Below are 23,525 nucleotides of genomic sequence, written 5' to 3' on the forward strand. Positions count from 1 at the left end.
AGGAAGCAATGTTGAGACAATTGTTCGTCCGCACTGCGGCGCCCTCACTCTTTCGCAGCTAACTGTAAAATATATGAATTAATGAGAAAATCTTGCAAATATTGATTTAAATGATACCATTGGAGAATCTTATTGAAATTAATCATGCAAAAATTACGTTGGGAAATAAACTTATTTCCAAGTTAAACGTTTTGTAAGAGTTTTTAAATGAATTTCGTTGCCGCGCATCGGGACTAACTCAACTCTTTAAAAGCGCATTGGAAAAGAGACCGATATTGTTTCTTGTGGCCCTACACAGTTTCAAAACGCTTACTGGGAAATTGATGTCGAATTTCTAATGTTATATCCGAGTATAATTACTTTTGTGAATAAAGATTATTATTACTAGTAAAATTGATGGCGGTTTGTTTGTAGTTCGGCCAGTTAGAATATAATGCAAAGAACATAGAGCTTCTTTTTCTTTTAGCATATATACATAAAATCTGTAGAAGCCACTCAAAAATAAATATTTGCAAAGTCTTCAATATCAAGTTACCAGGAAAGAGTACACAAGCAATCAGCCCTCAGTTTGATAATGATTGTACCGAGTTGCCGTTGTTGGCCCGCAAAGCCGTATAAATTGCATCTCTTACCGTACAATGGCGCTATCAGTGGCAATTCAACGAACTATCCAGATACCGGAGAATCTCGCAACATCCGCGAATAGACGAGATAATCGACGAGCATCATTTTGACGGATTTCAAGATGGCTACTACGACTATTACAACTAATGCTAGGTTTAATGATTTATATGACCTGAAAGAAGAGTTAGGAAAGTGAGTATAAAGATTGAAGCTGTGTCGGGTGAGGGATGGAGTGATGGGTGGGTTCGACACCGTCGTCACCCGTCACTACTCAGCCATTATTTGACACCTACCACTACACACACAGTGTACCTGACCGGTGTTCACTCTGTTGGTACGTAGTGTTTTTATTGATGCTACTGCAGCTGATGATGATGCTGCAGCCCCTGTTATGGTCAGAGCAGTTCTCGATATTTGCGGAATATATTCAGATGGTTGTTTTTTGTGCGTATACTCTAATGCAGCTGCTGCTGCTGCTGCTTCAGCTGAAAGACAAAACATGCGAAACATGAAGACGTTGATATTTTTGGAATAATGTGTGTATTGTTGTGACAGGTATGTATGTTACCTGGAACCAAAGTTAACAGAAGAAGAGTTGATGATGAGGCTGCTTCAGGTCATTCATTTTTTATTGTGAATTGCTGGATCAGGATACAGTGAGTTGACTGTGTGGATACAGTAGACAGCTGATTGTGCGGATACAGTCAGGTTGGTCCGGATACTGGAAGTAAGGATATGGATGGTCTGTCATATACAGAGTGAACTGATCGCCTGAAATCAGTCGGCTAATGGTCCAGATAGTCATGACACAGATGCTGAGTTAGGATAGTAAGAGAGAGATGGTGGTAGTGATATTGCAGCTGATAGATTTGATAAGGATATGGTACTGATGCTGAGTTGAGGATGGATAATCTTGATTTAGTTGTAAAAGGCCAATTTTCATTAATAACTATGACATTCAATTGGTCAGACTCCCTCGCGCGATCACACCCACCAGCAACATTGTAGAGCTTAGGCCTATTTGTTAACATGTAAAACTTAATTTCTGAAGGTTTTTATCTCAACTGATGCTTGTATTGTAGTAGGGTATGAAAGCATTGTCGTTATAAGTAGGCCTACCTGGAACTGTGGTCTAATTTCTGTGACCTTCTTTTATCTGTAGACCCAACAGGAAACTAACATCCCATCTCTGCAGTGTTGATCTGAAATATACAAACATTTAAAGAATTTAGGCTATATCGAAGTCCAAATTACATCCTTGTAACCTTTCCTTGACCCCTTAAACGATGACTATCAATCAGCTCACTGGCATCAAACGAAAATGTTTTGATACCCTCTCTATGTTGAGTAAATATTTGAAAAATGGTGGAAGGATATTTTATTGAAAAAATTATTGCATTATTTTTTTCAGAGGTGCATTTTCTATAGTTCGAAGATGTGTACAAAAAAACAGTGGATTAGAATTTGCGGCTAAAATAATAAATACAAAGAAATTATCAGCGAGAGGTGAGTAGAAAAGAGAGAGGGTGAGAGAGAGTGGTCCGAAATGAGAGAGTGGTCCGGATTGAGAGAGAGTGGTCTGGATTAAGAGAGAGTGGTCAGGAGTGAGTGAGAGTGGTCCTCGGTGAGAGACTGGTCTGGATTGAGAGTGGTCCGGAGTGGGAGAGTGGTCCGGAGTGGGAGAAAGTGGTCTGGAGTGAGTGAGAGTGGTCAGGAGTGAGTGAGAGTGGTCCTCAGTGAGAGAGACTGGTCCGGAGTGAGAGAGTGGTCCGGATTGAGAGTGGTCCGGGGTGAGAGAGTGATCCGGAGTGGGAGAAAGTTGTCTGGAGTGAGAGTGGTCCGGATTGAGAGAGAGTGGTCCAGGTGGGAGAGACTGGTCCGGAGTGGGAGAGACTGGTCCGGAGTGGGAGAGAGTGGTCCGGAGTGAGAGTGGTCAAGGTGAGAGAGAGTGGTCCGGAGTGAGAGCGAGTGGTCCGAGTGGGAGAGACTGGTCCGGAGTGGGAGAGAGTGGTCCGGTGTGAGAGCGAGTGGTCCGGAGTGGGAGAGTTCCCAGGGTGAGAGGGATACACTACAGACATGCCCCTCCCTTGTGATGACAAGTAGAATGATTTTCTGCTATCAAATAACACGTATTACACTAGCCTTTATCACTGATAGATATTACTACACTACGAGAGACAGACTAGGCTTCACAGGTTGCTTTAAAAGCTATTGATTTCATACGCAGGCTTTTGTGGCATTATATCACCACTGTGTGACTGACGAGTGAGAGACCTCGTTATAGTCTACCCCGGTCTACCCCGGTCTACTGAATTAGTTAGATAGGAAAAACAATCAGGTTTACAGAATGGAATATTAGTAATAATCCGACCTCAACATCTCGACCTCGACAGAATTCAATAAACCCAGCCCCTGTAATGTACAAAATACTGTTAATAACCTTCAAATTAGAGTTCGTTAGTTTCATAGGAAAATAGCCTTTTGATGTAGATAATATCTGAAACGATCCTTCGTGACCTTACGTGATCAACGTCACTCAGATTCACGTCATTGATCTACGTCAGGAGCTCGTCGTGTTTTTCACTCTCAAACAACAAAAAACAACTCGATTTTTTTAAAGATATTTTCATCTGAAGTTATTGATTTGTCGAGTTAGTGCTTTCTTTTTTTCATGGTTTACTCGACCTAGAAAGCTACCAGCGGTTTATCGATGGTAGGAAATAATGCACATTTTCGTAATTTTTCGATACAATTATTTTTAGGGGTAGGGGGGGGGGATTCAGAAGGTATGATTTAACATGTTTCTATGAACGCGTGTTAATGTACCGCGTGTTTCTATACTATAACATGTTCATTATAACTTCAGCTCGCAAACCAAACATCTCGAGCTGCAAATAATTTCTTGTATCTCTGTTTATGTTTGATGGTACAACCTTTCACGATTAACGCAAACAAATTTACATATGATAACGAGTCTCGAGTTTTCTCTCTTCTTCCTCTCTCTCTCTCTCTCTCTCTCTCTCTCTGCGGTGAGAGGAAAAAAGAAAGATTATTATATACTGCGACGACGTTCGTTCGGTGGAAAATATCTGATTCAGAAAATAGTCGTGGAAATTTGAATTCACCTCTGAGGAGATATAAAGTATGTATGCCCCCGATCCAGCTTCCCGTTACCCATCTATAGATCTATGGGCAGAAATGGTTGTTGTTTTAATATATCCCTGTTTTACCTGTCTTTACTCCTCGCTGTACTGCTACTCACGAGTGTGCCAACGAGTGTACCGTCAGTTGACTCCATTGCCTGTCACATGAATTAGTGTTCGTTTCCATAGTAACGACAGGCTTTGTACTGGCAGACATACTTGTGAGGTGTCGTACAATAGGCTTCAGTGCTGCCCGGCTGCTGCTGCAGTCGCTGCTGCTGCTATTTCTACTCTATTTTAACCGAGGTGAATTATATTTTAATGGGGGGTTTTTTTTTTCGATATCTGCCTCAAACAGTGAGGTTCATTCGACTGTTTCTCTACCAATTCTATAACCTTATTGTGAAAATTATGATCACTAAAATCTTCATATACTTACATTAATTCTATATTATGAATTGAGCGAAATGGATGATCAGGCCTCATCTTCAATACTGCCATCTGGGATTATGACATTCTGTTCACAACTGACTACTCTATCACAGTCAGCTGAAGCCTGTTTGGTTCAGGTGACCTGATCTTGAGCAATCAGGGGTTAGGGTTAGCCATGCAGATTATTTGCATGTAAGTGATGACCAGTCATAAGCTAGGGTTGGACTTACTCTGCAATCTATGTTTGTTTATACCAGGTGACCAGCTCTAGACCAATCACGAGCTAGGTTTGGTCAGCTATATTTTAACCCTAAATATGGGTTATTTGCATATATCTGATCACCAGCTCTTAACCAATCAGATTCCAGGATCACTCAGCTATGCTAATCTTAGGTGTGGCCTGAACACTTGACAAATCTATAAGATAATTCCACTATTATAATTTCTAATTGCTATCTGATATAATCATTAAATTGACTAGAGGTCGGATTTTAGAACTTAATATCCACGGTTAAATACATATTGCAGACATGTTAAAATCTGACAGAATTCTGTAGTCAACTGTGGAACCTGCTATTATGTTCCCATCCTGTCCGTTTTACTCCCAGACAATGAGAAGTCATGACTCGGCGACGATCAGAAGTCGTGACCCTGTCGAACTAAAGATTCAATAATTATAGAATCATCACAGATATTGTAGTTATAATTGATACGTAGAACTGATGAATACTTACACATACTCACTGGTGCCTGTTATCATGTATGATAATACAACTGATCAACAATCAATAATTAACACATGAACCCCTCTCCCCTCCCCCCCCGGTCAATAACTTAGCTGATTGAATACTACTCATTCGTATAGACTACCAGTCAATAATTATTTACTGGGTAGACCTAGACCTTAATAATGATGTTTGCCATCCATAAACATCATAATTAATGGTGTATTGTATTCGTTTAGGATGTTTTAACAGCGGCCGTTAAAATCAGGGAATCAAAATTTCTGTAAAGATCTAGAATTGTTTGAGATCAGGTGTTTCTCGGTAATAAACAGCGTTTTAATGTCATCGCGAGGACGATGGAAATGAAGAGTGATTCCGATTCACACTGATTTAAACATTAGTAAAACGTTGTTTTAGTATTATATTCATCGACCAAAAATAGTTAAAAAACATTTTTAGAACGGCTTCAGCAGACATAAGTAAAAATAGTATAGACTAACTATAACACTATAGCAGAGCTTTCGAGCTGGGTGACCTTGTACCTATATTCACCTTATACTCTTTCTATATAGCCAGCAACATCAGTGAAATTGTTTCAGTCGTGTTCATTGCCACCAGTAGAAAAATAGGAAACTAGTTTTTCATTTTCTCTTGAACCCTTCTAGACTGCCTAGATTAGATATTAGATATATATCCAAACTTGTGAATACATGATTTTGGTTCTGAAAATCCTCAAACGTGCGTTCCAATGATTTTATTGTTTGGATCTATTTTGATCACCAAGGCCTCTATTATGGAGCTGTAGGGCTGACATTTTCATTACAGCTGCGGTCACACGAGCGTTTTGCCCGTGCAAAATTCAGCTGGGAATAACTGTTTCACATGGGTGCCAAATGGGTATCAAATTTGGCACCAAATTTTAGCTGGTTCCGGGAGTGGGTCAATTTGCTTTGTTTAAACATTGTTTAGTATCGAGTGAGTGGATTATGAACTCGCTCTCTAGGCACATGCGTGATCCGTGCCCAATCCCTCTGTGTGATTGCAGTTTATATTCTTAATACCTTCAATCATTTTTTGCTTCTATAAATCTGAAATCTGAATGAGTTTGTGAACCAGCTGACCCGCTGTAGCAGCACATCAATATCAACATGACCATTACAAATATAGTGTATGATAATACTTGTTTTATGGACCAGAGACAGTAAGCATTCTGTGTAGATTGGTCTATTGATTGATATCACTAGAATTAATTAGATAAGATTTTTCATGTCTCGTCTAAAATCAGACAATATGCGATCATAAATATTTCCACGTAGTTGTCCCCCATTAGTGAAAAGGTTCATGATGGCCAGGGACCGTTTCAAAGACTTAATTAATACCTCTTATTAATATATTATCAGTATTGTTTTTATGACGAAACCGGTCCCCGAGATAGAAAATGTTTTATTAATATCGCGAATGCCAGTGTCTAATAATGTTTACCTGATTTAGGTTTGTTCGGAATATTTCATATGAGTCATTAATTAACGTATATTAGATTTGAAAGCTCGGTGCGGTTATGATTTCCTGGTTATAACGACCTCGATGTTGGACAAGTATTTATAGCTATTATGACATGCTATTATACCCGTGAGTGATATGAATAAATGCTGCAACTATCCCCCAACTTTCCCTATGAGAATTGAAACAGGAATAGATGTTAAATGATCCGATTTGGTTCTGCGTAGGTTTTTCTATCATAAATAGCAATATCTCCTAAAGACTCTTGAATAATCAAATATAAAGATATATAATATTGTTTTACTTATTAAAGATATATAATATTGTTTTACTTATTAAAGATATATAATATTGTTTTACTTTATTTGTAGATCACCAAAAATTAGAACGAGAAGCAAGAATATGTAGATTGTTGAAACACGCTAATATCGGTAAGTTTGAACCTGTCGTGCGTTCTTAAAACGTTCTTACGCAGTGTTCAGCGGAGAGAAGAACCATCGAATGAGAGAACCCTGAATCGATGAGACCCGTACATGAATAACCGATGAAGACCGTTGAGGGTGAGTGAACCACCACTCACTCGACGTGTATCATTACCTATTGCAGCTAAAACAGCTTTATTCATTCCTACTTTAAAACACATATAGATTAGAAATTAGGATGGTTCACCAGATATCACTAGGATACTGCACCTGTATGTGACTGACTGGTGCGCACAATGCACCTGTATGTGACTGACTGGTGTGGACAGTGCACCTGTATGTGACTGGTGCAGACAGTGCACCTGTATGTGACTGGTGCGGACAGTGAACCTGTATGTAACTGGTGTGGACAGTGCACCTGTATGTGACTGGTGTGGACAGTGCACCTGTATGTGACTGGTGTGGACAGTGCACCTGTATGTGACTGGTGCGGACAGTGCACCTGTTGAACTATACCGCAGTATTATTAAACAGTACAATGAATGGTTTTACGTGTATCTGATACCGGGTTTCGTTAACTTATTATTGATTGTAACTGTTCAATATTCACCCACACAATCACACAGTCAACTGTAATTCATATTCAATAGTTATTATTGTTTTTTGATGTTGAATCGCTGATGATTGAATGATCACGATCGACGAGCTGTAATCAGTCGATCGCTAGCCGGTCCATCGTGATCATCTAGAACGAGAGTCTTGAGTTATTATTACACTATGGGTCAGGTGGTGGGGGCGCTAGATGACGTTACAGAATCAACCGATTAGTTTCATGATGATTGGATCTATCAGTAGAGGGTATTCTGACTATTCTACCTCCCCATTAATAGTAACTGACAGAACTTCTTATGACATCATCTATTCGGCGGATAGTCGTTTATTTATTTACTCCGTTAAAAAACTAATAGGTACTTAAGATGTTGCTATGATGACATGGGGCATCTGCTGCAGGGCATCAGGGCTGCTGGTGCTGCTGGTGCTGCTGGAGCTGTTCCTGCTGCTGTTGCTGCTGCTTTTTAAATCGATTCCCCGTATATTGTATTATTGAATGATCATTTCTCTCCCATTACAGTTTTTAATCAGTTCTCCCTTACTTAATTCACAACAACAAGGGAGTCACCCAATTCTACAAGAGTTAAAAATAAAGAATTAAACTAATAGTACATCGGTTAAATCATTTATCACACGTGCTGCTATTTGAATAGAAGCTGAATCTTGAACATTGTCATTTCATATAAAAACTGCTCTGAATATCTCACCTCCATCAACTCGTTTAGAAAATGCAAAGGTTTATGTACGTTTTTTTGATATAAAAAATGTCGGGATGAAAATTAGATATGACCGTTGTGACTAGAGATGAGTAACGACGTTACCAGATATTTAACTTCGGTGATTACTTTATTAACTTCGACCTGCGGTGACAAAAAACTGGTGAGATTTTGCTGATTTCCCGAAGGTATCGCATTTTGAGTCTAGACGCTCTCCAGCTACAGACAGGTAGATCAGCTCCTAGTGGCTCGACACTCTCCAGCTACAGACAGGTAGATCAGCTCCTAGTGGCTCGACGCTCTCCAGCTACAGACAGGTAGATCATAGTGGCTCGACGCATTAACTTCGAATCATTGAATTATACGCTGTTTAATAATCATCATATCCGATCACATCGAGCATGTCATGAGTTCAGAGAGTGAAAAGTTTGACTCCGGGGGCCCGGTTCCACTGCGTGCCTTTAGCCAAACGGTGGCCTTAATTATTAAGACAGGTCTTAAGTTGTTAGATTGACAGTAGGAATGAGAGTCTAAGCGTTAGACTGCAACTATAAACACCAGCAGTCACAAGGAGGTCCTACAGTCTTCCAGTTATACTCCGTTCTCTCTGTCAGTCCTCTATCACCCGTGTGTCCTATCGCTTTTAAGAGCCATTGCATTGCTATCATTAACCATTACACCGGTTCATGAAGTGGTTTTTGTACTAGTTTTTCTGAGGTTCAGATGTCTTGAAACTCTGTTGCACAGTGATCTCAGAGAACTATAGTGTTAGTATTACTGGTGTCACAGTCCTGTATTTCGTGTTTATCGTCAGTTGTAACTTGTGTATATTTTCGTGGCTGTCATTGTCATCTGAATGTAGAGAGATGAGTATCGGAGTGTATCCGGATACTGTGCATACTGATACTCATCATACAGGTATCGACCAGTGCTGTACTGCTAGTATATACATACCCAGTACACTCACTCAGTGTCTCTCTGTCATTATCATCTCTAAGTGTAAATTTAATGGAACATCTAGCTGCAGTAGCAGCAGCCACAGCAGCAGTAATACCAGCAGCAGCAGCAGCAGCTGCAGCAGTGGGTGTTACTGTAATTCAAATCTATGCAATTTATTTTAGCGTTTGAATTTGATTATGTCGGTCATTGCTACCATATTTTTGCTGATTCTCTGTTGAGGATTGACTTTAGTTGAGAACGAGCCCTAGCAGCAGCAGCAGCAGCGGCAGCAGCAGCAACAGCAACAGCAACAGCACCAACAGCAGCAACAGCAGCACCAGTGGTGTTGTTGAAGAGAGGGAGGTGTCATCAAATTCAATCAATTGCGATCATTGTTGATGATTAGATGTCCGATACATTGTTGATTGTATAATTGATTCAATTCAGACTAGAGTATTAATTCTCACGTGGACATGATGGCAGCATCGGCCTCGGTAAATTGCGGCTTTTCATCCTATCAAATTGATTTTCTAATCAATCTAATTTAGGAAATACTGACTTATATATAACCTGTACGACCTGGGCCCAGTTGCTTACTAACAGGTCAGCGTTTAGCAGTGGTTAGTTCAAAGAAGATGTTTCAAACTTCATTGTAACCATGGTATTAAATCTAACCAACTTTTGAGAAACGATGCCTGAATTTAACGTTAGTTTTACTGAGCTCGATCGCAGGCTTACAAGGCGTCTGCTCGGACGCGGTTAACCTATGATTAAAACTAGTGTCGTGGTGCACAGAGTTTGAATGACGCACGCGATACGTCCTGATGAAACGCACGTTTCAGACAGCGCTGCGACGATTTTAATGATGGCACTTAAAACACGCGCGTATCATTAAACGGCTTACCGCTGCCGGCTTTAATGGACGACTTTGTGGCAATATCTTAATTAGGTTTTAATCAACACCTTTTGTAAATGATAATGATCTGACATCGAAGTAAAATATACAGTCTACGACTAAGTCTTACACTTAAGACCAGTCTCATTTTATTGTCGATTTAACAACTTACATCTTATGATTCTCTAAAACTGATTCTACACTCCACGGTTCCATTGTCATGGTTTAGAGCGGTGACCATCTTAGTTCTATAACTAATCTAACTACCAGAAATTAGAGACAGTTTGTTTCGAGAATTGCCGACATCGGCAATTAGTCTCCGACAAGAGTAAGACCAGTCTGGAGATATAGAACCACTATTGGACTTGGTCTCAACTACACAACTGGGCCCTGAAGTTTGTTTTCTGATTACGTAAAAATTCATTCATTCAAACTTCTCTATTTGCTCAATCATTACTTTATAACGTCGTAATCAACAATTGTCGATAGACTTTTCTAGACTAAACTTAAATCGTCAAAAGATGTGGAGCTTTTCATTTGAACTGACTGAAAAATTACGACGTGACTAGAAAATATTGCCTGATACTTTTATATTATAAACTACAAACTATTCATCATCTGTCAACATTAATCCTACTATACACCTACGTGTTACTAACTACCTCTCACATTCAACCATCTCTCACCTGTCTTACCTCCCTTATCTCTCTTGCCTCTCACCTCCCTTATCTCTCTTGCCTCTCACCTCCCTTATCTCTCTTGCCTCTCACCTCCCTTATCTCTCTTGCCTCTCACCTCCCTTATCTCTCTTGCCTCTCACCTCCCTTATCTCTCTTGCCTCTCACCTCCCTTATCTCTCTTGCCTCTCACCTCTCTTGCCTCTCTTACCTCCCTGATCTCCCTTACCTCTCTTACCTCCCTGACCTCTCACCTCCCTTACCTCCCACCTCCCTGACCTCTTACCTCTCACCTCCCTGATCTCACCTTCACCTCCCACCTCCCTGACCTCTTACCTCTCAACTCCCTTACCTCTCTCTGTCCTACCTCATCTTCCCCTTACCTCTCTTACCTCCCTTACCTGTCACCTCGCTTACCTCTCTCTGTCCTACCTCATCTCCCCTCATTCTTTCCCCAGCTACAATTTACTTCGCCACTTAAATCTATTGGCAATTGCCCCACATTAACCGATATCTGGGCAGCTAATTGACAACTGACTATGATAGCGTTATTCAGTCAGTCATGTCTAATTGAATGACACCATTTCACGGTGGTCACAAGTTTCTCCTCTAGTTCATCAAACCATTGTCTAGTCCTCACTTAGTCTTCTGTCTTGGCCAGAAGTGAAGGCCATTAGACGGAGACTTATATCGCGCTGTTAATCGGCACATGATAAAACTCACAAGTGCCACTTCCTGTGTAAAATACTTTTAATATTAACTTAGATAATCTCATCTCGTTGTGGCAGATATAGCAGCCCATCTCGTTGTGGCAGATATAGCAGCCCATCTCGTTGTGGCAGATATAGCAGCCCATCTCATTTTGGCAGATATAGCAGCCCATCTCGTAGTGGCAGATATAGCAGCCCATCTCGTTGTAGCAGATATAGCAGCCCATCTCGTTGTGGCAGATATAGCAGCCCATCTCGTTGTGGCAGATATAGCAGCCCTTCCTCAATTAAACAGTATTTACTGATGTATATTTAATATACTGGTGAACTAACTGGTGAACTAACTGGTGAACTTAAATGCAATGAAAGGTTTATTCCTATTTGATGTAGCAGTTTATTCCTTTATAAACCTGGAAATCATATTTAAGATATCACAAACGCAGCAGTAGCAGCAGCAGCAGCAGTGATAGTATAGTAGTGTTGACAATATATATGTATCAGTAATTGATTTTCGAATAGATGGTTATATTAGCCCTATAGCTCTATAACAACCGGCCCCATATCATCACCCTCCCCCACCATGAGCCCCCTGCACCTCCCTGTATTCGACCATACAACTCAGAACCACTTCATCAGTTGTTTTTATTGTTGATGATGATAAAGGTTTTTGTTCACGTTTCTGTCGACATGAACTGCAATCTTCATAACCACCGTCGTCTCATGTCTCTCGGTCACGCATAATAAAATATAATGTTCCAGTCATGTTCGCGTAGATTAGTTGGTTATTTACAGCTACGACAGCAGTAGCAGCAGCAGCAGCAGTAACAGCAGCTACTGTGCACCATACGTACCTGTTTCAGAATGATTAATCTATTATTGAAATGCAGTCAGTATCATCAATAATGTAAAGATGTTTGGAAGATTCGTTTCACGACTGAAGTGAAAATGATTGCCGCAATTTTCTTTTCCTTTTCCCAGCGTGACAAATTCAATGCCTCGTCGTAATGTGTCATCACGAATAACTCAATATATAACTCTTCACTATTCAAACGTAGTTATACAGATAACCAGTTATCATCGGCTTACGGTGACAATTCTAAAAACTTCATTTATTCCTTGGTGGTCAATTCTAAACTTTTTTGATCAACAGTTGTGAATTATATTGTAATTCATGAATTCGAGGCTTAAAAGTTTGAACCAACTAAAATTTGAATTCAGATTTAGATAGGTGCTGGAAACTATGTGCGTGCTGGTTAAATGGGTTCTAGAGAGGATGAACTGATGTTGACTCCTCCTAACTGAGTTAAATATTTCATGTTGAATGACAATGTATACTCGTATACCAGATGGGAGTATGTACAGGTGGGCTTTACTGTGTCGATACAGATGGTACAGTCATGCAATGCTTGTCATCATTCAACGCTCAGCAGCAATTTAAAACAATAGATCAGACACATGTGTGTACATTTTATCAAAGCGTTTCATCGATCTCAACATTTTACCATCATGTTCAAATCCTCAGATGGATAGTTCTTCTCTAGCTAGGACGTTCCAATAAAATGCCTCCTCAAAAACGTTACATCTTTTATACTCTATAACGATGAAAATGAATATATCTGGAAGTCGTGATAAGTGCCCAGGGAACTATAGTGACCATACTGATAACTGACCATGCTGATAAACAAAACTAACCATTGATAACTGGCCACAGTGATAACTGGCCACAGTGATAACTGAGCAGGCTGATAAGTAACTGTGAATGGTCTGATGATTGGTCTGATCTGCTGTGTTGAAGTGAAGTGATGATAGTATAATAGTATTTATAGATAGTGTTAATGATAGATGAATTGAGGAGGTATCAATATTTACTGTGGGACAAGTATATCAATATTTACTTCACGTGTTCTACAATAATTCCTAACCCAACCCCCCTCGTCTCAGCCATTAGCCTTCCATTACTGCACGTACAATCGTCATAATCGTTCTTCAACCAGAGGCCTTTTTATTTCAATTGAAATCAAAGGAATTTGTTCAAACACCTGAAAATCTTAGTGTCAAAATAGTAGCCAAGAACTGTGGAAGTGTTGATGTTGAATATGGAGATTGTTGCAGCGCCTAACTGGGGCCGGTTCCATACTTTCTAAGTCCATTAGTTGTCTAAAATGTCAATACCGGTTTTAGGTTGTTTGATAGGCTATAGAACTAAGATGGTCTTAGACAGCCTTAGTCTGGTCTTAACTCTAAAGTTGACAGGAACCAGCACCTGAAGTGAAAAGTGTAACATGTGACATCCGTATCTAAAACGTAATCATTTTCAAACCATATTTACACGGTTACTGATACTCTCGTGACTGGCGGTTAAAGGGTTAAAAAAGGTACGCACTGCTTTGATGAACTGTTGTAATGAAAACCAATGTGTTGAAACGGGTGGTGTTTTTTAATTGAGGTTTGGTTGTAGGATTGTAGGTAGATAAGTACAAAGTAATGTTAGTTTAGATGATGATGAAACAGCTTGTTTAAATAGAAATAGTTCTACGCTGCTGCTGCTGCTGCTGCTGCTGCTGCTGCTGCTGTTGCATGATACACCTTGAATATTCAATAGCAAAAACTGGTTATTTATGAATTTTGCATGTTAATGATGTATTTGGAATAAGTAGAATTTTCCTCAGTATTATCAGTGCTGTCAAACTGTAAATAACGGTTTCTTCAATGGGAAACACAGTCTTAGATAAACTTTCGAACAATGCAATGATATCTAAAAACCACACGGATGTCTACTCATCGATTACGAAGTTATTCAGTACAGCTGCTGCTGCTGCTATTGTCGTCGTTACGTTAGTTTTAAAAGTTCCAGCACAAAAAAATTCATCGGAATGAATAGTTAAGCACCATCGATGAAGTACTCATTTCATTAGGTTTATTCTGTACTGTGGAATTAAATCGAACCATTTATTGTAGCGAATCATCATTGACTTGCATTGTGCGTTATCTCCGAGATGAGATTGTTCCACCTCCCGAAATCCTGCGTAGAATACTAATAACTTCATTTCTTCACATCCTACAGCCCGTTGTTAGATACAACCAGATTCACCGCTGTTTTTCATTGCATTTCATCGCGGCAAAATGATGTATGATAATATTTGATAAACTTTCTCAGTAGAGATCTCGGTCTCGTCGTCTAAATCTACTAGAAATCGACAAAATCGACGATAAATTGGGTTTTTAGGCTTTAGAAGTTACGAAGAGGAATTGAATCATTCTGAACATGAATCATGTGATGCGATAATCAAGAAATAGTGAAAAAGGAATAAAATGAATGTTAAAAATGTTGCATATTTCGATGTCAATTAAGAAAGAAACGACGATATTATTGACGTTCTAATTTGACCTGTACCTGAAATGGACCAACTTAGAATGGATCAAATCAATGCTATGCATTATGCAACACTGTGATCGATAGTTTCTATCCACGGAGGAATAGGCCCTTATAGATTTTCCAACTGACCTGTATCAGTATTTTTTGTCGGTCCAAAATGGAAGAGGCTGATTTAATCTGCTAGTATGAACACTTCAGTAGTCGATTCCGATTTAGAATGGACTAAATATAAAGTTCTAAATAAGGTAGTGTGAACAGCTGATTTCTGATTATATCTTACAACAAAGTTCGAAATTATAGAAAATATTCATTTGACAGGTTATATATGATAAAAATGTTATTACTTACAACAAGCCGATGATCACTTGTTATCAAACAGTATTGGAGTTTTTAGTGATTTATTGAGTTGTGTTGGAGAATGCTGCTGCTGCTGCTGCTGCTGCTGGTGATATTAAACTGTATAACACATTGTGCTGTAATGATTGATCATGAATTACCTAGTGATTACAAGCTTCACAGGTGATATCCCTAGCGTTTACCCTCGCCCCCCCCTCCGCACCCCCCCCCCCCGCACACAAGTTTTATACAGTTTACACAATATACTCATCAGAAAAATCATCGGTGATGATATAGCGAATGTTTTGCCCCGACGAGGATCTCGGGGTCGAGGGTGAGCCGGCTGCGGGCCGCCCCGGGTACACAGATCGGTTGTACACACATATCTATCCGGGCCAGGCCCGTGTGATCCCGGGTTCGGGGTAAATGTTACAGAAGTAGAGTGCACTAAGAGGGCAACGGAGGACACTAGATTGGAGGGATGATGGAGAGATGGAGGGAGAGAGAGAGAGATAGAGAGAGACAGACTGAGAGGCAGGTCTGGTGGCAGTCAGCAGAATGGTTGCCACGGTAACTGTCAGATCATGTATAGATTCCCATTTTTCCATCAAATACTGGATTCATAGTCTCCTTGTTGCATTTGTTCTTAGCGTATAGTCTTTTTTTTATCATCGTTGAAGTATGGATGGAACAGATAGTGAGATGATCATCGTACTAAAATTACTATGAATTAACACCGCATATATATAATACAGTACACTCATCCTTACTCCATCATTGAATGAGTGAATTTTACCGATAAACTTTCACTTTCCTCAATTCCCAACTCGTTTCACCGGTCAACTGTTCGTGTCCCGAGTAATGCACAGTCTACTGTATGTGTGTATTAAGAAAATAAAGTAAAATGTTCATAAGACATGAATTGTAGATTTCCCCGATGACCAAAACACTGAGTGGATAAATGAACAGTCGGTAAGAACTCTCCTCATGTCCGGCATAATGCCTCGCAAACCCATGGATTCACCATCAAATATTCTGTAAGACAGTTGCCATCTCTCTCAGATTTAAAACCAGTCTTTCAGCTCTGTAGACAATCTAATGACTTGAGACCGGTCTTTAGAATGAGGACCACTCTAGGACTTGAGTTACAACTGCGAAACTGAAACGTCGGATCGCGCGGAAAGCAGTTGATACCCTACAGAATTCTCTGAGATGAAGCGTAACTCATCGCGATCATATCAGTAATCACTGGATAACTATCGATATCAGTAAAAACTGATTTCAGTGTTACGCGTTGATCTCGTAGTTGACGACATGTAGCGTGTATGACTGAATTACGTCTATAACGGATATTTCATAATGAATTGGTTTCCCTGACGGCAGTGGCTCATTTAGTACAGTTAATCATTATACCTGATAGACATGTCTCATCCCGGCTTTACACGGATCCATTCATATTTGTGAAGACAGTTAGCTCGTCGATGATTATAGAATCATTTATCAATAAGACCAGTCTGGCCGCTGCTGATTACACTCCTGATTCCGTTAAACACAAAAAGCAAATTCATTAATAAATTAATGAATATATTCAAAAGTTAGATATTTTTTCAAGTTGGACCCTGCACTAAATATGGCTGTGGATTTTATTGAAATTCTGTTGAATTATTTTCTCATTTCAGTTCGACTTCACGACAGTATACAAGATGAAGGTTATCATTACTTAGTGTTCGACTTGTAAGTAACAATTACAATATCTTTACAAAAAAAGACCCCGTGACCAGACAAAATGTCACTTAGCTTCAACAAGACTCGGTTAAATCAACCATCGATGATGTTTGTGTTGTAAATATCGTATAGAATCCCAGACTAAGAGTGAAACTAAGTCAAAAATAAAATGAAATGAAAAGGTCTTCAGTGTCAATAGTAAACAAAATGCCAAGGTGAACATTTTAGATCCTTTTTGGTTTTTTGTATGTAAATTTACCGCTGATCCGCGTAAGGTTTCTACCAGATCCCGGTTAGGTTCAACCTGATCCCGGTTAGGTTCAACCTGATCCTGGTAAGGTTCAACCCAACCCCGGTTAAGTTCAACCTGATCCCGGTAAGGTTCAACCCAACCCCGGTAAGGTTCAACCTGATCCCGGTAAGGTTCAACCTGATCCTGGTTTTATCTTCAAACCAATCCTGGTAAGGTTCTACCAGATCATGGTTATGTTCTATGAGATCGTGGTTAAACTCGATACCTCATGATAGAATTATGGCAGCTGATTGATTACTCGTCGGTTTATCAAATGAATCTTGATTGGCGTGACTGAAATGGTGCACCAAGTTTTATCAGGCATATCTCATCGGTCGTATAATAGCATGATTGATCCGGCTAGTCAGAGTCGGAGTCAGAGTCTCGAGTTTTTGGGAAATGATTTACTAAAAGGCGGAAAATGATGAGATTCACAGTGAACTCCAGACTAACAATACAAATTCTACTCCAACTATGATCCATCCCTGCTGCTCCAGAATTCGAGTATTTCAGAGAGAATTTATTGGTCCCGTGACATCCGAGGTCGACCTGTGCAGTTTACTGTATGGGTTTGGTAGATCCATGTGTTACACGCATACCTACTACCTATATAAAACTATTCTGTATGTAATAAAACACACGAACTATAGACAGCAATTTGAATAGCTTTCATCCCCTCTCACTCTCTTACACTTACAGATAGCCCCTACTGATTAATCTTAAGTAGAACAACTACTGCCTCCTCTACCATACTATACTGTGCTGTATACACGAGGATGTGGGTGGCCCCTCCTGGCCCCCAGGTCCCCACTCGTTGCAGATCTCTGTCTTGTGTCTACGTAATGAATGAGATGACCAGCACCTTCCAATGATGTTGTATAAGACAGATATCTAGTCTGATAATTGAATGGGTTATTACAAGTAGATCTTTCCTGCCCACTTGGGTCTAATAGTTCGCTATGTATGGAGTTTCTTACCCCGCAGCAAATTGGCATACCATCAATATACCCGGTTCTCAGTGGCTAGTACCCAGTTCTCAGTGGCTAGTACTCGTTGTAATGAGCTGTGTACGAATTAAAGCCACCTCGTTTGCCACTGACTTACTTATATATGATAATGGAACAGGCTACTTATCCTTCACACTGGCCCTGATCATCTTGTATTAGCCTAGAAAACATGTCACATCTTAATGTGATACAATAGGACAAGTGTGACAGACTCTGAGCTCTGTAACAGTGATAATAGACTCTGAGCTATGTAACAGTGACAGACTCTGAGTTCTGTAACACTGACAGACTCTGAGTTCTGTAACACTGACAGACTCTGAGCTCTGTAACAGTGACAGACTCTGAGCTCTGTAACAGTGATAATAGACTCTGAGCTCTATAACAGTGACAGACTCTGAGTTCTGTAACAGTGACAGACTCTGAGCTCTGTAACAGTGACAGACTGTGAGCTTTGTAACAGTGACAGACTCTGAGCTCTGTAACAGAAATCTTATTAGGTGATCATATGAGTTATTATGTTATGACTAGACAACTGATGTGACATGTTGCTGCTGCTGTTGCTGCTGCTGTTGCTGCTGCTGTTGCTGCTGCTGTTACTGCTGCTGTTCAACCTTTAATAAACTTGTCTCCAGTCATTTGGTTTTTCATCTAGATTCATTACGAAACTGATGCCAATATTTTTCCACTTAAACGAATCAACAATCAGTGATTAGATTACGCCTGACCCACCTCATCTGTGCCCACACAGTCTCCGATAAATCCGTACTGATTTCTCTTTATGTTTTTTTTTCCAGAGTAACTGGTGGAGAATTATTTGAAGATATAGTAGCTAGGGAATTTTATAGTGAAGCAGATGCTAGGTAAAGTATAGATATGTGGTCGAATATATGTGTCAGAACATTGTGGAGGCATCAGGCGCTAGTAACATTACTGTGTCCAGTTGCTTTATGTTTGAAAATGAACTAATCATCAAACTATATAAAACTGATTCTTCTCAATCGGCTCCTGGTGCCTAATGTTTCATATCTATCTATGTTTGAACGGTATTATTGAAAAGGATTATCGGAAGTGGGCTTTCAAATTTTCAAATTCTATCATATCATTTTTCAGTTTTACATCCTATTTTCAATCGGCTTTATCGCGAAAGGTTACCTCATCATTTTCAATTTGATATTTTTGATTTTGAATTCGGTAGATATATTATTCGAACTAATATTAAAGATTTAAAGAATAAAGCTTTTGATTTCGTACGGATTAATTATATTATACATGTATCTATATATTATCAATAAGTAGTTAGAATGTATTCATATTGTGTCAATGTCACGAGCTGTTTATGAATATATCGGATATTTTTGAAGTGTTTTCAGTGAATCTGTCAGTCTCTCACTCTCAGGAATCTGTGCCTGTTACAGAATCAGAAAATTCTTGTTTAAATCATGTTTTATTTCATCTCTGTTTATCTATAGAACTTTCCATCTTCACTGGCTGTTTGCAGGGGCAACGAAGGCATCTTCATTTTGATATCTGTTCGACCTTTCAGAATTCAAATCACCGAGATACTCCTCATCTAAATGACCCTCTTTTGGGTCACATTTCTTTTACCCTTACCCTCAAGCCCTTTTTTGGGTCACATTTCTTTTACCCTTACCCTCAAGCTACACTAAAATCTACCCGTCTCTCTCTGTCTGTCTGTTACACAACATTAATTAACTCATCTTTACCCACGTTCTGAGACGCAATCGAGTTAAAATTGTAGTTGTTTTTACTGGAAAGACAGAAGACGTTGTTTCATGAAAATTTCATTTGAAGTGAATTTCTAATCATCAGTTTCATCTGTAATTTAATTATTGGCTGTCACTTCATTTTATTATCGTTGAATTAATCATTTCTCTAATCACGTACATTTTATGAGGAAACTTTTGATGAACTGTGAAATATTTCAATCTTGTCTCGACTTGAGATGAATGAACATCATTGATATTTCTGCCCCTAAGCTTATTGTCCCTTTGGGTCCTGAGCTTACTATCTATGGTCCTGAGCTTACTATCTCTGGTCTTGAGCTATCATTTCAATTCATTGTGCATCTCTTTGTTTTCTGGCTGGCTATTCCAAGTCAGGGTTATCTGTGAATTCGGGAAGGTGTCGTTCAGAGCTGGGTTCAGAGCTGGTTTCACGCGAGCAGTGACTTCTTCATTATTCATTTGACACACAACTATTCAAACTCTATCAATGATAACATTTCAAACCAGGTGTTGTATTTTTCCCAAATGTGCAAACTCTTCTCTGACTGCAGTTGCTCAATAGTTGGTTAGAGCAGGGAGGTGGGAGTGAACCTCCCTGGTTAGTTGATATAGTGACAATTAAAACTTCATTGTTACTATGGGATTTATTCACCGGTTATCTTTATCCAACTTTTCAGCAACGGCTGCCCCAAAATACACTGGTGTAAAAAAGTTAAAAGAAGCGATGTATCTGTGGCCATGTGAATTTAGCTGCTTTGAAATTAATCACGGCATAATGAAGAAAAAGGTTTATGAATAGTTAGTAGCTGATATAGTTGGATATAGCTGATGTAGCCTGGAAATTGAAGGAATCTGAAGATTAACAAATTGATAAATCATAAAGAATCAGTGAATGAAGCCAGCTCCCTGGGTGCTGTACGTGCGTTGTAGTGCATGAGGTTTCTCTTTCTCTTCTCTCATCAGAACTCATCGTTTTTGTACAGCCTTAAATCAGGCATTCCTGTAATAACAGGCACGATTATACTATAGATAATCTGTTTTTATATTCTTAGCATTTTTTTTTCTTTTCTTCTCCAATGTCTTCTGATTTTCAGTCACTGCATACAACAAATATTAGAAGGTGTACAACATTGCCATCAAAATTGCATTATACATCGTGACCTAAAGGTGGGTTATACATAGGCCAGTGCTCGTGTTTCCGCTAAGTATTAGCCTTGCTTGTTCACCTTAGTCCTAGCAACGCGTCCGACTCGGCCATGAGAGAATTAGGAAAATCCAGCGTCCGCTGACCGGATACTCAAATGGCTCTGCGGAATGGTGCAGGCAGGGGGAGTCCAGAGTTAGTGATTTAACAATTGTCTCTCATGGTTGAAGACGTGTTAGCCATGTTTATACCGATACATGTATAGCTGTATCTACACGACCCATGCAGGGATCAGAGGGGTCGTCTGGTCCACACGACCTATATACAGGGATCAGAGGGGTCGTCTGGTCCACACGACCTATATACAGGGATCAGAGGGGACGTCTGGTCCACACGACCTATATACAGGGATCAGAGGGGTCGTCTGGTCTACACGACCTATATACAGGGATAAGAGGGGTCGTCTGGTCCACACGACCTATACAGGGATCATAGGGGTCGTCTGGTCTACATGACCTGTACAGGTGTTAGATGGGGCGTCTGGGAAGTCATCTCCCGCTACTGAAAAACAAGGGTTTATATGTCATCCTTTCTCTATACAGTGTAGATATGGCTTATATTGTATACATACATATATAGCAGCGACGGCCAGACGTTGTTGGCGCGAGTCCTTGTTTTAGTGTGCTTTCTATTTAAGTTTCTCTCGATCTCCTTATTTTACCATTTCAGTCACTGCATGCAGCAAATCTTAGACAGTATAAACTATTGTCACAGTCAACAAACACCGATCTCCATAGTACATAGAGACCTAAAGGTGAGCCCACTAAATCGAAACGTTTTTTTCTAAAATCACCTTTAAAACTGTAGTATTTGACGATTTATGACGATCATCTTTATTATTAACATTTTCGCTTATTTCGTTTGCTACAATTTTCGCTTTCATTATTACTAAAAAAAAGAAAATCACGTTTTTATAAATCTATTTTTCGTAATGATAATTTTTCGGCATGTTTTCTTCATCTTCGATCTCTCTTATGTAAACACTTTCTTCTGAATTCAGAACCGTAAATTTCGATAAGTTTGAAATGGTGACATTTTTTTGAAATGGCAAAACCAACTTTGGTCTCGCGTAATACACTTGTTAATAGTAGTAATAGCAATGATTTTAAATGTGGGCTGCTATATTTTAGTCTCTAGTACTGAGAATCAGGATCCAGTTGCACAGTTTGCATTTAAGTTTGACTTCATTTCTTTTCCAATGTTTAGTCAAATCTGAACTCATAACTGTGAAACTACAGGTCCTGCTGTTATTTATGTTATATATTGATAGCATGTCAGCCCAGCAGATGAGGCAACCTTTGTCTCAGGTTATCTGAAAGTTGTTTGCATTCATATCTTTTCTTAAAGTTCTGAATTCATGATTTAAACTGTTTGAGACATGCTGTTTAGTTCTCCCGGGCTCATTTACATCTTTTCGACATTTGGGGCCAGTTGCTTCACAGTTGGTTAGAGTTAACAATCCAGTGGATAGTTGACATTGTTAGAATTAAATGTTCATCGTTACTATGGTATTTTTCCACCGGTTATCTTAAACCAACTTTGGAACAACTGGCCCCAGATAAAAATTTTTTGAAATCCAAATTTCTCGTGTCTATTTTTGCACCGCATGTATTTGTTCCCCTGCACTGTGCTTGTATATATCTATACTGATGATTTCAAGAATGTTGATGCACGTTTAAAAATATGAATGTTTTCATTTGACATTTGAAGAATTACGCATCTTAACATTCCCGTAAAACGATTAAAAACTAAGCTCTATTTCTATGTAAAGCATAGTTATATAAATGTTTATTATGTGTACAAGTGCTGATAAGAGATTAGCGTTATGGTATCTAAAATATTCAGTTTGTTTGGTCATCGACACCAGCAACTGCTGCAGTGACCGTGACAGATGGTTTTATAGACGACTAAACTCACTGAAGTCTCCGTAGTTAGGACAATCATTACGTCTACAACTGACGACTAATGCTTAGTGAATTGGATAGATTGAAAAATAGAGATCACTTTTAGCTATGAAATGATGTATGTGACGAGGACTGTGACTGCACTTACAATCTAGTTACTAATAATAATGGATATTTCTATTACAGATATTCACTGTCAACTGGGACTGCTAGACTCAGTCAGTATCCATTGATAATCCCGATGACAATTGAATCTTACACGTAATAACTCTCATTTCATACATATATTTATAAAGATGTATAGATGATGACATATACAAATGTAGTGTTTGATTCTATATCACCAGACCCTGGTTACTAATAGTCATGACTTGATTCCAAATATGTGGTTAGATCCAGTTGTACGGATTGAGATTATCAGAAATAGTTTTAGATCTCGTCTATTGTAGCAGTTACTTAAAGATTCAAGTTCAAGTTCAGTTGTTTAAAGTCAAATGATATTAAAAGATTTGAGTCTATTTTAGGATGAATACAGATAAAG

General features: G+C 39.3%; 1 protein-coding gene and 2 long non-coding RNA genes across 8 annotated transcripts in view; 1 reads left to right on the forward strand and 2 right to left on the reverse strand.

Moving 5' to 3' along the window:
• Positions 1-647: 647 nt before the first annotated feature.
• Positions 648-1,304, reverse strand: LOC141903552 (uncharacterized). The gene is made up of 3 exons (XR_012619079.1): positions 1,193-1,304; positions 918-1,109; positions 648-796 (listed from the first exon to the last, which is right to left on the reverse strand). It is a non-coding gene; the product is annotated as an uncharacterized LOC141903552 (long non-coding RNA).
• LOC141903549 (calcium/calmodulin-dependent protein kinase type II delta chain-like) overlaps positions 697-23,525 on the forward strand; it is a 57,404-nt gene continuing 34,575 nt past the window's right edge. For all 6 annotated transcript variants that reach the window (XM_074791706.1, XM_074791708.1, XM_074791710.1 and 3 more), the window contains exons 1-6: positions 697-816; positions 2,036-2,130; positions 6,796-6,855; positions 16,787-16,841; positions 18,926-18,991; positions 21,750-21,834. In XM_074791706.1, coding sequence (XP_074647807.1) covers positions 746-816; positions 2,036-2,130; positions 6,796-6,855; positions 16,787-16,841; positions 18,926-18,991; positions 21,750-21,834 — 432 coding nt within the window. In that variant the 5' untranslated portion in view covers positions 697-745. The remainder of the gene's footprint in view (positions 817-2,035; positions 2,131-6,795; positions 6,856-16,786; positions 16,842-18,925; positions 18,992-21,749; positions 21,835-23,525) is intronic.
• On the reverse strand, positions 1,302-3,878 carry LOC141903555 (uncharacterized). Its single transcript, XR_012619082.1, has 3 exons — positions 3,855-3,878; positions 1,744-1,826; positions 1,302-1,345 (listed from the first exon to the last, which is right to left on the reverse strand). It is a non-coding gene; the product is annotated as an uncharacterized LOC141903555 (long non-coding RNA).

This window comes from Tubulanus polymorphus, chromosome 4, assembly GCF_964204645.1.
Source record: "Tubulanus polymorphus chromosome 4, tnTubPoly1.2, whole genome shotgun sequence".
Lineage (NCBI taxonomy): Eukaryota > Metazoa > Nemertea > Palaeonemertea > Tubulaniformes > Tubulanidae > Tubulanus > Tubulanus polymorphus.